The sequence below is a fragment of the Numenius arquata genome, chromosome Z (genome assembly GCF_964106895.1).
Source record: "Numenius arquata chromosome Z, bNumArq3.hap1.1, whole genome shotgun sequence".
Taxonomy (NCBI): domain Eukaryota; kingdom Metazoa; phylum Chordata; class Aves; order Charadriiformes; family Scolopacidae; genus Numenius; species Numenius arquata.
Window position 1 is genome coordinate 41,725,708 of NC_133616.1, and position 16,663 is coordinate 41,742,370.

The 16,663-nt window shown below is 38.7% G+C and overlaps 1 protein-coding gene across 1 annotated transcript in view; it reads right to left on the bottom strand.

Annotated features, from left to right (window-relative positions):
- Positions 1-16,663, bottom strand: part of LOC141477341 (guanine nucleotide-binding protein G(q) subunit alpha) — a 133,877-nt gene that overhangs the window by 83,249 nt on the left and 33,965 nt on the right. The window contains exon 2 of the mRNA XM_074166471.1: positions 3,127-3,311. Within this exon, the coding sequence (XP_074022572.1) occupies positions 3,127-3,311 (185 nt within the window). The remainder of the gene's footprint in view (positions 1-3,126; positions 3,312-16,663) is intronic.

Here is a 16,663-nt window from a genome sequence, read left to right on the forward strand (position 1 = left end):
TGGGTACACAGCTCAGCTTTCTAAAAAGACAAATTGTAAAAAATACAAACCTATATTTTAGTTTAAAAAATGTGCATTTGTGTTTCTGTGGTTGTGCATGAGTTAGTACTGTACACTCTCAAAATTTTGCAAATACAGCCAATTTTGAGAATTGCTTATGAACATTTCTATAAAAAAAACCTAAGGCTTTCCGTTATTTCATAAAATACATCTTACTTTAAAACTCAAGAGCCATATGAAAACTTCACAACTTCTAGTTAAAAAATATGTAACGGAAACACAGTAACATTTACCCAAAAGGAAACTAAAAACCAGTCCATAAGCCACCATTTCCTATGACAGACAAATTCCTAAGAGAAGAGATCACCCTCACCCATTATCTTAAACCTCAGTAGAGCTCATATTCTGAAGCTTAACACGAAAAAGAAATGTCTTTCATGATATCATGTGCTACCATCGGTTTTGAGATATTTCATTCTAAACACTAGTAGATACATTTCTCAATTGACTTTCACTGTTCTGATAATAAATCTTTCAAAACAGCCTAGATTATAATAATATGGGACAATATATTTTAGTCTCTACCTCTTTAGTTATATTGGTGACTATGAAGCCACCAACTCCACAAGACCTAACTTGCTTAACTTAAAATTTGGCACTTGCTACATTGATTATATTAAAATAATCCAACCTAAATGTTGTGATGTTGTACAACTGCCTACTTAACTAACTTTTTGATATGAGACCACTTCAAATTCCAGCAGCATTCAGAGATTCAAAACACTCCAATTTTAGTAATTCCCAGTTAAAGGTAAGAAAATTGGTACTCTAGCCCCAAAGTCTATCGCAGAACATGAAAAATTTGACAAGGGCCACTTTTCTTTAGGCCCAACCACATCAATACCAGCTTGAGCTCCAGTTTTCTAAACTATTGTGCAAAAACACTACTGTGCTAAAAATATATTGTTACTCAAGCTTTGAGATATTCTCTCCAGAGATAGGACTTCCTGATAGGAGATTCAAATTAATAGGAAGTGCCCTTCCTGTCTTTTCTAGACTGCTAGGCTAATGAGTTTGTTTTCAACGGCCTTTAAGAAAAAATAAGGAGCAGATTAAACAATTGATTGGTGTTCACTGCTTTAAAGTGACTTTGTATATGAAGTGTAAATGTAGTAGACCATAATCTTCTCTATGCTGGCATGATACTGTAGCAAGTTTGGTTTCTCCTCTATTTCCAAAGGAATTAATACAGGAATTGCCTTGAGACCCTGTCAGTAGGTGACTTCTGTTTTATACCGCGTGTAGCCCTATCAGAAACTGACGGGAATGCTTGTCAAGGAGCTGAGCACAAAGATAGGCTCCCACTTTCAGTAAAGTTATAGAGAAAGTGAACAGCTCTGGCCATGTGTATACAGCTATGCCAAACCTACTTGACTCATTCCAACTATATAAAAATGCTATATAAGTTCAGCAGACTTAACTTAAACAATAACTACAGGACATATACTCCATAGTATAATACACAGAAAAAATTCCTGATCTACAATTAGAACTTCCAGATACCAAGGCAAAGTGACAATCAATACCAATTTTGAAGAAAAAATGATTGCACTTCACAATGAACTAACTTTTCAGGTCACTATGCTATATGCTTTGTGCACAGCAAAAACATGGAGGCAAATAGCTGAAATAACCAAACAAATGTAGTTTTCTTTTTTATACTAGTTACACATTTAATTTTGATTCGTGAGGGAAGAGGGAAACCGGGCAGCTCCAGCATGCAGTCAGAACAGGAAGTTCAACAATCTCTTTTACCAATTAGGACAAGTTTTTCAAACTTTTTTCATGTGCACAAAAAACCCTATCCACATTAACGAAAGCTAACAGACTTCGACTGCACAAACCCAGGCTCCTACAAGATCAGTTACTGTAATGTAATGTCACCAAAGTGATGACAATCTGCAATGACTTTGACAGATGCAAATGTAAAAATAAAGTTTCTTTAACCTAGTAATAAGCCCTAGCCTTCCTACCTCTAAATTAGATGCCTTTTTTATAAGCAGACACAAAAGATTTTCATCTTAAGAAGTTTATTTCATACTGTCTTCCCCAGTTAACAGCAGCATAATGTCCCTGGTCTTTGATAGTTTCTGGTGTTTTGAAAAATAATAGAATAAAAGAACTTTTGCTTAATTAATCAGAGAAACTATTACTTTCATCCATGATTACTAAATTATCATTAAATACTCTTTTCACAAGATCTGTCACTCCACTTGTAACAGATCTTACACTGTCTGCCTGACAAAGTTGCTGATATTGGCTCAACAGTAAAAATCAGAACAAGTTCTCAAGAACTGTTATCAAAGTAGTACCACTCCTGTCAGAAGAAGCGGGAGATGGAGCCATGTAATCCTGTGCCTTACCATGTATTCAAGTAAATATTAAGCATTCCACTCTCCTTTGTGGAATATTTAAATTATTTTACTTATGTTTCTTTTAAAATGTAAATATTAAAAAAAATTTGGAAAGTCAGGCTAGTCAGAGATGAACCTTCCAAACATTTCAAATGTATTTTGTCCTTTTAAATTTCAGTAACAGCATCAATCTCGGAATATTCTATTTTAAGGTCTTGTGTTGAAAATTTTATTTCACAACTTGTTTACACAAACAGGTATCCCCACCTATTTTTCCAACAATTTGGAATTTTTTCCACATGTAATGTTAATGGCAGACCATTACCAGAAATAATAGTTTCTGCTACACATCAGAAGAATGGCTTAACTGTGTTCTGGCCAGAGGATGGCCTCGGAGGAAGCAACAAGGGGTAACTAAAGTAACAGTTAAAAAGCAGCTTGCCATTAAACCTCTGCCCTGTGACAAACCCCCCAGGCTCTGTTAAGAGCAGCTCAGCTTGCTCTCAGCACCTTTGTGTTATCAAAGCAGCAAAAAGGGCAGAGAACTAAAGGCAGGACTGGAAAAATGCCCTTTTCTTCTGAGCTTTATGCACAATTTGTGTGATGTGTAATTTTTTTGTGACCTGCAGTGTATTTCCACACACAGCCCGCCCCCCCCCCCCCCGCAAAAAAAAGGAAAAGCTTCAGCTACATAAATAAATAAAAATCTCACCTTGTTATGTTCATACTTGTATGGGATTTTGAGTGTATCCATGGCTCTGATCATGGCCTGCATTGCTGTAAATATATTCTGGTACACCAGTTTTGTAAAGCCCCTTTTGTCTTCATCAGAGTAACCCGATCCATGAATGATTCTCATCTGCTTGATAAACGTGCTTTTGCCACTCTCTCCTGTGCCTGTAAGACAAATAAGAAGGATACGCTTTAGCCACTGGACACAAACACAACTTCTTTTGTACAATGCTGACAGCTTGTTTAGTGCAGGGCTGAACCCTGTCAAGTGGTGCTTGCAAGGACCAGTTCAGTGTCAAAACAGCAGCATCAGTAGCAACTGAAGTATCACTGAATTAAAATTTGCACTTCCATTTAACAACTAAACTAACAAGTAAAACAAAACTCCAAAATATACATAATATGACTGCATATTAAGAAATCTTCCATTCTCGAAGACATAATTCTCCAAAACATCTAATTTCAGGTAATTACTAGGAGACATTTAGTCACAAAAATTCAGGAAGAAAAAAATTCACCTTCCGTAGCCAACTTTGAGGACATTATGGTAGGTAGTGTATTACCAATAGATGCATTTGTGTTTTGGTTTGGGGTTTCTTTTGGTGTTTGTTTTTTTTTTTTATTTTGGTTTTTTGGGGGTTTGGTTTTTTTTGTTTGTTTGTTTTTAAAGCAAGTAGTATAACAATTACAGTCCTGTAAACTTTAACCTCAGAAACATGTGATACCACTGTTAATTAGAATTTGGCTCATATTCATTAATGTGCAGCCATTCCTTCCTTCCTTCGAATTTCTTCATGTCTTTGTACTTTGTACTAAAGTTTGTTCATGAACATTTCTGACTATTTGTCCATTTAAAGTTAAGATCTGCTTGTTGGAAATTTCACACAGGATACATCACACATTTTTCCTTTGCTCCAATTCAGTGAGCTCATCCTCTGTAACTACAACAGCTTATCTATATTATTCCTGTGTTTGCTTAAGAGGAGGAGCTGAAATTTCGAATAAGCAGTTGCACAGCCATATAAACCCTGCATTCACCCAGCTATTCAGCCCTGCAGGAAACAAAACACATGCACCAGGATGCACTGCTCAGTGCTGTGCTTTTCAGCCTGGGTTTTTTAATCACTTCTGTGAAGCTTCCATGCCTCATACCATAATACTCATGTCCCAGGATAAAGGTAGCCGTACACCCCTCACATAATGTTTTAGGTGTCTTGTCAGAGAAATAAGCTTCACAGCAGTGCAAGGCTAAAGAAGCAATCCTTAAGCATTTCTGGCATAGCACACACTGCAAAAACTTAAGCTGGAAGCATCTAAAAGCTTTTGACTTTAACACGAGCATCATTTTGAAATCTTCAGTTCTATTTCCCACACGCATAAAGCAAACTTCTAACACAAGTCTTCCTTACACACACATTCGCAGAAAATCAGGCACGATGTTACATCTGACCGATTTTAGTTTCTCCAGGGAGAAGGTGGTTATTATTGTAATGAAGAAGAACGTGCCCTGAAGCTGAAAAGTGAGACCAAACCTGCTTCCACTGTCAGCCTTCATGGGGATCCTCAGGATCCTCAGTGCAGGAAGGACGTAGCATTACAGGTGCAGGCCACCTCTGCAGGGCACTGCCACCAGGCAGAACTTGCCCCACACAACCCTACAAATTCATGTTAACCAGGCATGGGCCTTTGTGGAAAGGGTAATGCAGTATGGGCCATCCTGGGTCAATGATACCTGCCTGTCTTCCAGTTCATCAGAATCACAAGCGAGGTCTTCACACTTCTGTAATCTACCAGCGGGGAGAAAATATAACCTTCCTTAAGACTGTACAAAATTACAAATCTAGACAATACAGAACTACTACATAGGAAAAAATACTTTAGGGTACCCTTAAAAGGACCACAGTTTTTCTCCTTTTCTGAAACCTATGAAAAGGAGATATGTCCTTATATATAAAGTGAAATAAAGTGCCATACCACACATTTTTCCAGTAATTCTGTGATACTGTCCACCTTTTCTGCCAGATGTGTCACAAATTTAGTATCAATATCCGTTCAACATGAACCTTCAAAGCACAGAATGGTGTATGAGATGCCTTTTTGACACAATTAACTCTTTTACTAAATATTCTGCTTTAACTAATGCATAAAGAAAATCATTCACACCAAACACCTCCAAATAAGTGGAATACAAAGTGACTTCAAGTTTTGGTCCTGATGCTTCCCTGCATGGGAATCCAGATTCCTTCAAAGTGCCCAAACACAAATCTAGCATAGAGATAGGAAGCACATGTTTGTATTATCTACTGCTTTAAAACCTGAAGCTTCTAATGCTTTTAGTTCTTTATTGAGAGTGTAGGTAGCAATCAGTAACACACATGACAAACACACAAAAGAAAACAGTGGTAAAGCAATCTGCATTATGTTAGAGAAATTAGTGTTTCGTATTATTTACACCTTGAAACTGAATCTAGAGAACCGCAATATGTAGGAAAACAGAATTAAAATCCAAGGAAGAAACTAAAACTTAAGTCTGCATCTTAATCAGTTTTGTGGTTCTGTAAATGGATGTCACTGTACTAAGACTTTGTCAGTCAGAGACCAGTAACAAATTATACTTGGAGATCTAAAGACACACACACAAAATATGTATTTTTATCGATCTTTTCAAATACATATGTATATGAAAAATATGTACTTTATTTGCATATAAAATACATATAGCTACCCATATGTATATGAAAAATATGTACTTTATTTGCATATAAAATACGTATAGCTACCCCTATGTATATGAAAATGGTATCTCTCTCTAAGGCCATCTCAAAGTTTCCTCCAGTTTGTCCCTTCCCAGTTCAATGTTTGAAACGACTTTCTTTTGCCTAACCACAGACTTAATTTTCTGGTTAAACCAACAGCAACAATGAGAACATTTTCAGTCCTCTGCAACTGCATGAAGTGTCACATGCACATGGGGAAAGTGTGAAAAGTATCCTGGTGGAAAAGGATAAAATGGAAAATTTCCAGCACACACTGCACAAAAACAGGATAAAAGAATAGGAATGACAGATAATAAAATTTACAGGGTTGTACAAAAATTACTAAGAAGTGAAAATTTTGGTTTTCAGCACAATATATGGGAACTCACGAAACCTTCCCACTGATAGTTCATCTTAGATTGTTATGATCAAAGGCAGAAAGTAAATATTTTTATATTGTTGCTGACAAGAAAAGCATACAAAGAAAATTTCAAGTATGCCTTTTTTTTTTTTTTAAACTGTGGTATCAATTCTTTCTGTAAAAGAGAGTGTGAAAACTGCTTAATAGTGATAAAACACCATTTACAAGTATGTCACTAGAGATTTCCTGAGGTGTGTCCCCCCAAACTAAAATAATTGGAAAGAAAACAAGCAATATTATTTACTGTCAGAGAAGCAAGGGAAAATTTGGCATAATGAATTACCAGGGTTAGCTAAGCACAGCTGCAATCATTACAGCATTAACACTGGTGGGGAGGGGGATTTTAAACTATCACTGTTACAGCACTGAGTCAAACCCAGACTGGATTATATCTTTTTTGGCTTTTAAAATCCCATGACTGGCTTTATAAGATCAAGATGACTTATAAAACACCAACTAAGCTTTCTACAGCCTCATCCATTACAGAGCAAGTTAAGAAATAAACTTGGCAATATTGCCTAAAATCTTACCTATCACCATAAAACAAAACCAACATTGAGTAACAGGCTGAACAGGAATCGAGTGGGCTTTTTACACCTGGTGAAAAAAAGAAAACTCAAAAGGGGATTTAAAAAAAAAAAGATAATCTACATGTCCTGGGAGGATCTGAATGCCTTACAGCTTCTGCTAACTGCTGTTTCTACCACCATCATCCCAGAAATACTTCTAGCCTATATAAGGAGAGTGCAACAGAGCGGATCAGCAGAATGGACCAAGAGGGGATAAAATTATACTGAGAACAATTTTCTGCTGGCTGCCGCTGCACTTTTAAATTAGTCAAGACTTGGATCGGTTCTCTGAAGCCAGATGAGTAATATCTTCTTGTCTGTCAGAAGACAGTTGAAGGCTACACAATATACCTGAATTTTAACAATGATGACGACGACGATGGTAATACTGTTCTTAAAAGATAATGGAGGGTGACTTTCCAAAAAAACCCATGATCCTAATATAACCCTTGGGTGGTACTTTGGAGAGAAGTCAATGGTGTGACTGAAAAAAAAGACCTTTCTGATTCAAGCACATAGTATGTTTGGTCATTTGACTTTTTAAAAATTTCTTTCCAGATAAAAAAAACCACCCAACTGATAACTGAAAAGAATTAACTAACTGTCTTCTAAAAGCAGTGAAGAAATGTCTCAAATAGTAATAAATTCTCATTCAACCGTGGCACAGAGGATTATCAAAATTTGTAAAAGCTTTGTATCTTACAACCTGGCAAATCTCTGAAGAACATCCCCAACTTTTTTTCTTCAAATGGTAATAGCAACAAATATTATTGCATCATCAAGAATTTTACAACCAACCATCTTAAGTCCCCCGAGCAGTATTACCTCCAAAAGCAGAACGAGGAGGGAAGTCAAGTTACTTAAATGCAGCAGTAATCCCATATGCGCGTGCTTGCACACACATGCACACATGCGTAACACATACAATTTATTGAATTGTTACTATTACTCCTGGTGCGTGTCCCACAAATATAAAACTACAAAATGTTGAAACACAACATTCTTTGCCCTGTGAAACTTACAGAAAAACTTAAAACATGGTTAATACTGAATAGGTGACAATGCAGCTACTGGCAGAGTGGCTTCAATACTCAGGTAGGGGCTGACAAGGAAGACATACAAAACTAATTCAAAAGCAATTCAAGACTAGAAGCCTAGGCTGACAAACTTTTTCTTTCACATGAATGTGAAATGCACACCTATACTTGGTTTTGCATTCCTCTACATTGTAAGTTAAATAAATCTGAAGTATCGTATCTTAAATATTCAAATACAAGGATGTTTTCAAACCAAAACAACAAGGATGCCATTCTCTAAGCAAAATCTACGCTGGCACCTGCTAAGAGAAGAAATGCTGCTAAACTATGCCTGACACTGTGTTTACTCCTAAATTTGACCGATGAAATGGCAAGAAAAGAAATGTTTGAAAATTCATATTTAAATTATATAGAAAAGGACATTCTTAATCTGTAGGAAAAAATAAAATCCATCAAAATCCACTACCCTGTTAGTCACTATCCACATTGTTTACTGAGAGCCATTAAATCAACAGTGTGTATGTTCGCAGAAGACTGACTTTTAGCTAGGGATTCAGTGGCAGAAAGCAGCTGTGAAGTACCTGGAAATGCAAAGACTCATGAGTCAGAGTGGGGTCAACATGTTGTGCAGACTAGGCACAGGCTGACACTTTACTGCAAGTAGAAAAACGGTCAGCAGATATTACTATACATACACTGTTTCATCAAACATTTACCCAGATAGAGCAATCTGTTGTACGCTGCCTCACAGATTTAAAGAAAAGTGCAGAAATCAACCTCATCAGGTATTAAATAGTAGAGTAACTCCTACGAGGAGTAAGAGCTAAAACAGTAACAGAGAGATGACACATGAGAAGAAAAATACTTATTTCAACCATAAAGTTATATTTCATGGGACAGTTTTATTTCCTGTGCTACTATTAATTCAACTACAGAGAAAACAAAAAAAAATATGGTTTCTTCTCTTGCTGTTCCAGCAGTGGAATGCAGCAGGATCACATTTCTGCTGAAACCAAGTATGGCCCTATATGAAAATATAAAAACTGTGCAGAATTCAGGCCTTGGACTGGCCTACCTTTGTAGGTCCCACAATATCCAGAACGTATTACAAAATGCAGGAGAACATCCTGGGATCTGAAGCAAAGGAGCCAGTCTGTTCTACCACTTGGAACAGCAGCTTTCAGGCTAGCTGTTGCAGGCTGCTGTCAGGAGAGATGCAGGGCTGGTAGAGTCTGCAGCGAAACTCCCTGAGGCAGAGGAGAAGCTCGCCAGCTCACCCCAGAACACTTTTGTGCAAGTTCTGGAGCATAACTAGAGTATCTCTTCTCCATCAAAAGCGGCAGTGAGGCTAGTAAAACAAGCAGGCTCCTAAACAAACACCTCTGTCCACATGATGTGGTCAAGCACCTATGGAGGCAGGTTCATCATCTTGATGCCTTAAGAATGGATCCTTATCTCTACAGCCTTGACCATCATCTGTCAACAGTGGCCAAAAGTAGGTAGTTATCCATCAGCTTCAGGCTGGTACAGCTACCACCGAGCACTTCCTTCTACTGAGGACTACTAGTACTCTATGCAACTTCTTCTGCATTGCTCAAAAAATATTATTTCCGTGACATATTGTGTCTCTGTCTCATACCTCTTGAAAGTACCAACCTATACCTCCAGCCATTTTATATAATTATAAATTAATTTTTGGAATTGACCACTTTCATCTTTGTCATAAAAACTGAGGTTTAACACCAAAGAATTTAAATGACAACTCATCCAGAGACATGAGTAGAATTTCTGTGAGGAAATATTATGAGCCCTGATACTGAATATAGCAGGCGTATTTATATTTTCCATACAATGAACAGTAGTACTGTATGTAGTATCTTCCTCCTGTGATTATCAAACTCCTCAATTAACATTAATAGATTACACCTCACAAGAGTCAGCTGATGTTAGCAAACCATCACAGAATGGTTTGGGTTGGGAGGGACCTTAAAGATCATCTTGTTCCAACCCCCCTGGATTGGGCAGGGACACTTGCCACTAGACCACGTTGCTCAAAGCCCCATCCAGCCTGGTCTTGAACACCTCCAGGGAAGGGGCATCCACAAGTTCTTTGTGGAACATTGTAAAACATCCACAACATTTTGGATGGCGTTTCACTTAGACTAAAGGAAAAGACTATGGAACAGGAAAGCATTTGAAGTTTCATGGAAGGTAACAAAACAAGCCAGAAAGGGACCTAAGGTGTCTTGATGTCTGTTCCTACACCAATAGCACATGGTTTTGTATTTATGTTAAAAACTGAATGGAGTAACTACAAAAAGCTAAGTTTTGAGATTTAACAAAGTACAGGTTTAAATTAAAAGGCATTAATAAAAACCTGGGAGAGGTGTAGATACTGTTCTATTGCCAAGTGTTTGCTCCACTGACTGAATCTCTTTAATTTAAAATCACTACATAGTCATCATCTTAATTATTTTGTTCACAATCTACATCTGCATATTCCAATTGCTTTCAAAAAAGGAAGCATATAATCATTTTGCCATTCACTAAATTACCTCCTATCATTTTAGTAAATTTATAAACATTTAGTTGACTATCAATATTCTATGAAAGAAAACAAAATATCATTTCATGAATGACTCATGTTACAACAAAAAAGAGCCTAGCAAGATAAGTAAAGGTTCCTTCCGAAGAAAGGATGGGTAGAATTTTATGAATATAGCTCAGGAAGTGGAGAATTACATGGAATAAGTAACATGAAACATCTACATCAATCTAGAGTGAATTGTTTCAAGTATAGTCTTGAATGTCTTAAATGTTTATGAAAAACTAAGCAAATGTTATTCCATTACAAAATACTACTAAAGCTGCAGCATCTTTTTCTTACCTGGACTAGAAAAACTGTATAAACCATCTTTAAGAATGGGGGGTGGGCGATGGGGGTGCATGTTCCTCTCATTGATTATTATATGCATAAATACCACATTGTACTAATGACCTTCACAGCAGAGTACTGCAGCTGGATTCTCTCACTTCCTTAAAAAATTGAAAGAAAAGCTCCCATTATGTAGACATTTAGTCTGAATGCTATCTAAAGCAGAGAAATCCTCTCACAAATTTAATCTGGTTGTGTTTGAGCACGTAATAAACTTTGCTTGTCACTCTAGTGCAGCCACTAAACTCAAAATACAGCTTATACTCCTCCTTCTTGTACTAGTGACACAATTAAAACAGTCCAAGTGACTACTACAATGAGTAGCAAGACACGGAATTGCTGTGTCTTAAATTCATTAAAACTGAATTTTAAAATTTAAAATTCAGCTGATGTTCTGCAGCTTCTTAAATGAATATTAATTCAAGTTTTTTACTGAAACAAAACCTCTCAAACTCCTTTACAAGAAATCCAGTTAATCAAAACCACATGGTACTACTATGCAGCCAGGCACAACCCATTAGTGGAAGTGAGCATCTTCCCCTCTCCACCTTCAATTCCGGAAAAAGAAAAAAAAAAACAACCAAAAACCAAAACAAAAAACCACTCCTTCCCCCAAAAAAAGCCTCCTACCCAACAAAGCAGAACCACCTCCTTATCTTTTCAAGCTATAATCAGATAAATTTCACAATTCTAGAGTGATCTTCTTATGGCTTGGGTGTAATTCAGAGGCAAGAAAGCAAGAAAAGAGATAAACTGGCTGCCTTCACAAAGCAAAAGTAACTCCTCAGCATTTCACAGAGCTTTGTAAACGGGTTCAGAGGCGGACACAACCCCACCCTTTGTGACCTTCTCCTCCCTCCTGTTGAAAGGATCCCTCTGAAACACTAGGGACTCCATGAAGAGAAACAATTCTTTACAGTCTGATCTTAGCTTTCCATTTTATACATTTTGGAGCACCAAATTCTGCCTAAAGAGCTCATCCATGCAGACAACATGCCACAAATGAAGTTTCATCATAAAAAAATATTTTCTTTACGCTACTCACATCTCTACCTGACAGCAAACTGTAGAAAATCAGCCCACTGCATGCTGTTCTTCCATGGAAAAAGCACGAACAACAGCAGAAGTGAACAACAGCATTAGCTAAAGACAATACAATGTAAATTCTTACCATCCTTGCACAAAGAAAAGGCCAAATTTGTCTCCAGAGACTTGTGTGTAAATAATTTCAAATGGGTTTTTTAGCTACATCTGAGGCCAGAATACAAATGAGACCGCTTTCCAATGCCAAGTAGACTCCAAGGCACAAATGTTCCCAAAAGTGCTTGGTTTTCACCCAAGTGAGAAGCCTGACATAAAAATCCAGGTAGATAAACCGATGTCCTTGTCACTCAACCCAATACTTTCTCTTATTATTTTAATAATAATTCTTTGAACAGAATATACAACTACCTGTAAGACCACATCTATGTTTTTTGTAAGCTGTTTATTAATAGAAAAAGGTAGCGATACGCCAACCACCATTTGATTTCCTGTGAAAAGTAACTCTACTATTTGGATAAAGACTGGGATTGGTGTTAAACCTTGTAACTTTCTTTTATATTCCACCTATGGTCCTTCACCCACGCACATAAATTAGACTAAAAACGCCGGGGGCTCAGACCATAGAATCATAGAATGGTTAGAGTTGGAAAGGACCTTAAAGATCATCAGGTTCCAACCCCCCTGCCATGGGCAGGGACACCTCCCACTAGAGCAGGTTGCTCAAAGCCCCATCCAGCCTGACCTTGAACACCCCCAGGGATGGGGCATCCACAGCTTCCCTGGGAAACCTGTTCCAGTGTCTCACCACCCTCACAGTAAAGAATTTCCTCCTAATATCTAATCTAAAATCTCCCCTCTTCCAATTTAAAACCATTACCCCTTGTCCTGTCACTACATTTCCTGACAAAGAGTCCCTCTCCATCTCTCCTGTAGGCTCCCTTCAGGTACTGGAAGGCTGCTATGAGGTCTCCCTGGAGCCTTCTCTTCTCCAGGATGAACAACCCCAGCTCTCTCAGCCTGTCCTCATAGGGGAGGTGCTCCATCCCTCTGATCATCTTCGTGGCCCTCCGCCAGACCCGCTCCAACAGGTCCATGTCCTTGCTGTGTTGAGAACTCCAAAGCTGGACACAGTATCCCAGGTGGGGTCTCACAAGCGCAGAGTAGAGGGGCAGAATCACCTCCCGTGACCTGTTGGCCACACTTCTCTTGATGCAGCCCAGGATGCGGTTGGCTTTCTGGGCTGCCAGTGCACATTGCTGGCTCATGTTGAGCTTCTCGCCCACCAACACCCCCAACTCCTTCTCCTCAGGGCTGCTCTCCAGCCATTCTCCACCCAACCTGTATTTGTGCCTGGGATTGCCACGTCCCAGAGGTGCAGGACCCTGCACTTGGCCTGGCTGAACTTCATGCGTTTTGCACGAGCCCACCGCTCAAGCCTGTCTAGGTCCCTCTGGATGGTAACCCTTCCCTCCAGAGTGTCGACCGTGCCACCGAGCTTGGTGTCGTCGGCAAACTTGCTGAGGGTGCAATATAACCATATTATATTACAATCATATAACCCCACATGTCCTGCAGGTCTCCAGGAGCTGAATTTCTGTATAAGACCTTAGTTTCCCACATTGCAGGATAAGGCTTGACTTAGCTTTAAACTCTATCAAGGAAGACAGTTATATAAAATGTAGGAGAAAAGGAAGTACTTTTGCCATTAAGTAAGCCTATCTAAAAGGTTTTCAAATAAAGTTGGGAAAAAAATGCAAGTATCTTTAAAAATAGTTTACAAGTTGGTTAATACTCAATATCTCAAATAAAATTTTTTTTAAGGAGAGGGGGAGGGGAAGAAATCACCATGTGATTGACTTAAGGCTTATTACAAAGCAATGTTATCAAAAACATCAAGATGGTTTGATGGTAAATAATTTAGACATTATCCGTGTATTATAAAAATCTGCAGTTACATATTTTAATAGTGTTGCATTTTCTATTGTTGCACACATCTGTAAACTGAAATAATAGTATCTACTGTTCAAGTTGATGTTTCAGGCAGCTTTGAGCACTTCATATGAGGAAGTTAATTGTTTAAATTCCTCTCAAGTCTCTTTCATTTTCTATTACTCAGAGGAATTATGAACAGACAGACATAATTCCTATTCCTAGCAACTCAAAGAACTCAACTCACCATTTCAGGGAGAGTATAAACCACTTTTCTTTGATTAATCAAAAGCAAGGACAAATACTATTAGCATTCAAAATCATAACATTTTTCTTTTGTTTTTACCATGGGAGGGAATAATACACCTTTACTACTTTAAAAAATACCTACATCTTTAGAGAAAGTGATCTTCATGTCCAAGACACAGAATTTTTTTGTTGATTATTTCCCCACCCGCCATGGGCTAACATTATTCTATCCAAATGAAACTGCCATCGCTATAACTGGAAATGGAGAATCTGGATCTCTTGACATGTTCTATTATCAAAAATAATTAACACATACATGAATATATCTACAAAACAGCAGCTGTATTTACCATGCACAAAGCCTTATACTTTGCAGGTTCTGCTTTCATGAGGTGTAGTTAGAATTTTTGCTACATTCTAATTAACGTTTTAAGTACTGTAATACCCAGACAGTATACCTGGTGTCCATTTGTGCCCATTAGAAATGCTGGCAAAAAACAAGGTTATGATTATGTAATTTGTTAATTTTTAACAATGTTAACAACAAAGTGCAAAAGCATGAAAACACACTTTTCAAAGTTGGTTTGTTTTTTTTTTTTTAAATAATATTTAGCCTATTTTATGTTTATAAGCTCTATTTTGAGAGCCTGACATAAACATTTGACCTACCACTCATACAAAAGAGTTCCATCCAGGAGCTGAAAGGATACAGCAGAATACAGTAGATACTTCTACTGTAATTACTTCAAAATTAATTGTTTTGCTATACCAAAACTAATATACATGTATCTTTACTGAAAACAAAAGTCATAGGAATAGTATCACTTCTGCTATGATGCAATTACTACGTCACGCAACATTTCTGATGTTACTAAGTATCACCATTTCGCATTAAAGACTAAGAATAGCAAAGGGCTTCTTAGTGCCTTGGTCATTTTTTCCTCAAAAATGGCTGGCTACTGCTTCCAGAAAAGATATTCACTCAAATTCTGAGCTTTAGGCTAGATATCAAGGAGCACTTCAGGGGTGGGGGGGGAAGACCAAACGAACGAACAAAAAGACCCTTTGTTTTTCAACCTTCTTATATGTCCTTCATTCATGCCAAAGAAAGAACATTTTCGTATGGATATAGGTGATTAAAAAATAAAAAAGAAAAGCAGATTGTGCTGGTTCTAACAGATGAAAAGTTAAGAGTATTTTCTTCCACAAAGCTATTTGAGGTCTCACTGTGTCAGGTTATATGCTCCTGAGGAAGACACTCAAGCTGCCCCCTCGGCCTCTTCTGCTCATGCTCTTTTGCTTTTCATGCTTCAGAGTGCTCTACATTGTCTGCACTAGTAAGATAACATGACTGCTGTTTCAGAACACACAATTAGACAAGAGTCAACTTAGCAATCAAGCTTACATTAGAAACACAAAGGAAGTATATATCCAGTATCAGTATGCAGATACCTGTCAGACAGTTGCCCTGGTCCTTTCGCTCAGCCAGCACTAGACCGGAGACAGAAGAATGCTTTCAAGCCTCAAATATACTCCGGCACTAAAATGATGAAGCAATTTTTGCTTCAGTCCAACTACAAACAAGGACAAAGTGCAGGGTCTTGCAAGCAGAGCCCTGCACCAGCTGCAGTGAGGAATCTGCTGGGGTAATGAATAATTTTTATAATAACTCCTCTTACAACATATATTATACTTTGTGTATCTTCCCTGATTTCCCAAGAAAATACATCTCGAGAGCACCATAAAGGCAATACTATCTTAATGGTGTAAGCTAAGCATGAAGTCTTACAGCAAATATTTTTGTCTCATATTTAACCCTTTTCCCTCATGCTAGTGTGAAGGGGATGCCTCCATGCTCCTCCTTCTTCCCCAGGGAGGCTGAAGAGGTGGTGTCAATCCAAACCCACGCCCAGCTGGTTTCATACCCACTCCATGAACAAGCATCCATCTCACTCTCCTGCACCACCACCCCGGTGACTCCGTCTGGGGCTAGCCTCAGTGCCATCACAGCATGAAACCTGGGGCGTGGCGAGCGATGGGGGGTGGTTTAGGTACTTTTTAAGGAACAAAGAAGAAACACCCTACCAGAACAGGGCAGGCATAACCACTGTTGGGGGAAGCAAAAAGCAGGCGAGTTAGGGGGTGGGAGAGCAAAGCCAGCACAGATACCACCGTCAAACCAGTGGCCATGAGGTGGCCGGGGAAGTGCCTTCCCCTTCCCCTGCAGGGTCAGGGCTCCTCCAGCCTGGCCTTCACTCCACGGCCACACAGGGCTGCCCACACACAGCCCAGGGCCCTCCCTCCGGAGAGCCGCTGTCTACGTGAGAGTTTCTCAGAGGATATTAAGCAATGCTGAGGGAGGCCTTGTCCCTGCGAGACCCGTCCCTTACAGCCAGCAGTGCTCCTTCATCCCTTCTCCCCCGGGACAGAGGCAGAGCCCAGCAGAGCTGACAGCCCACGATAAGGAGCTCTGGCACGGCAGCAATGCAGTGAAAACACACCATTTTTTCCCTTTTTACTTTCATCCCTCAAATAACCTGAGAGGTTGAAGAGTCGGATTGTTGTTCCCCTTGCTCC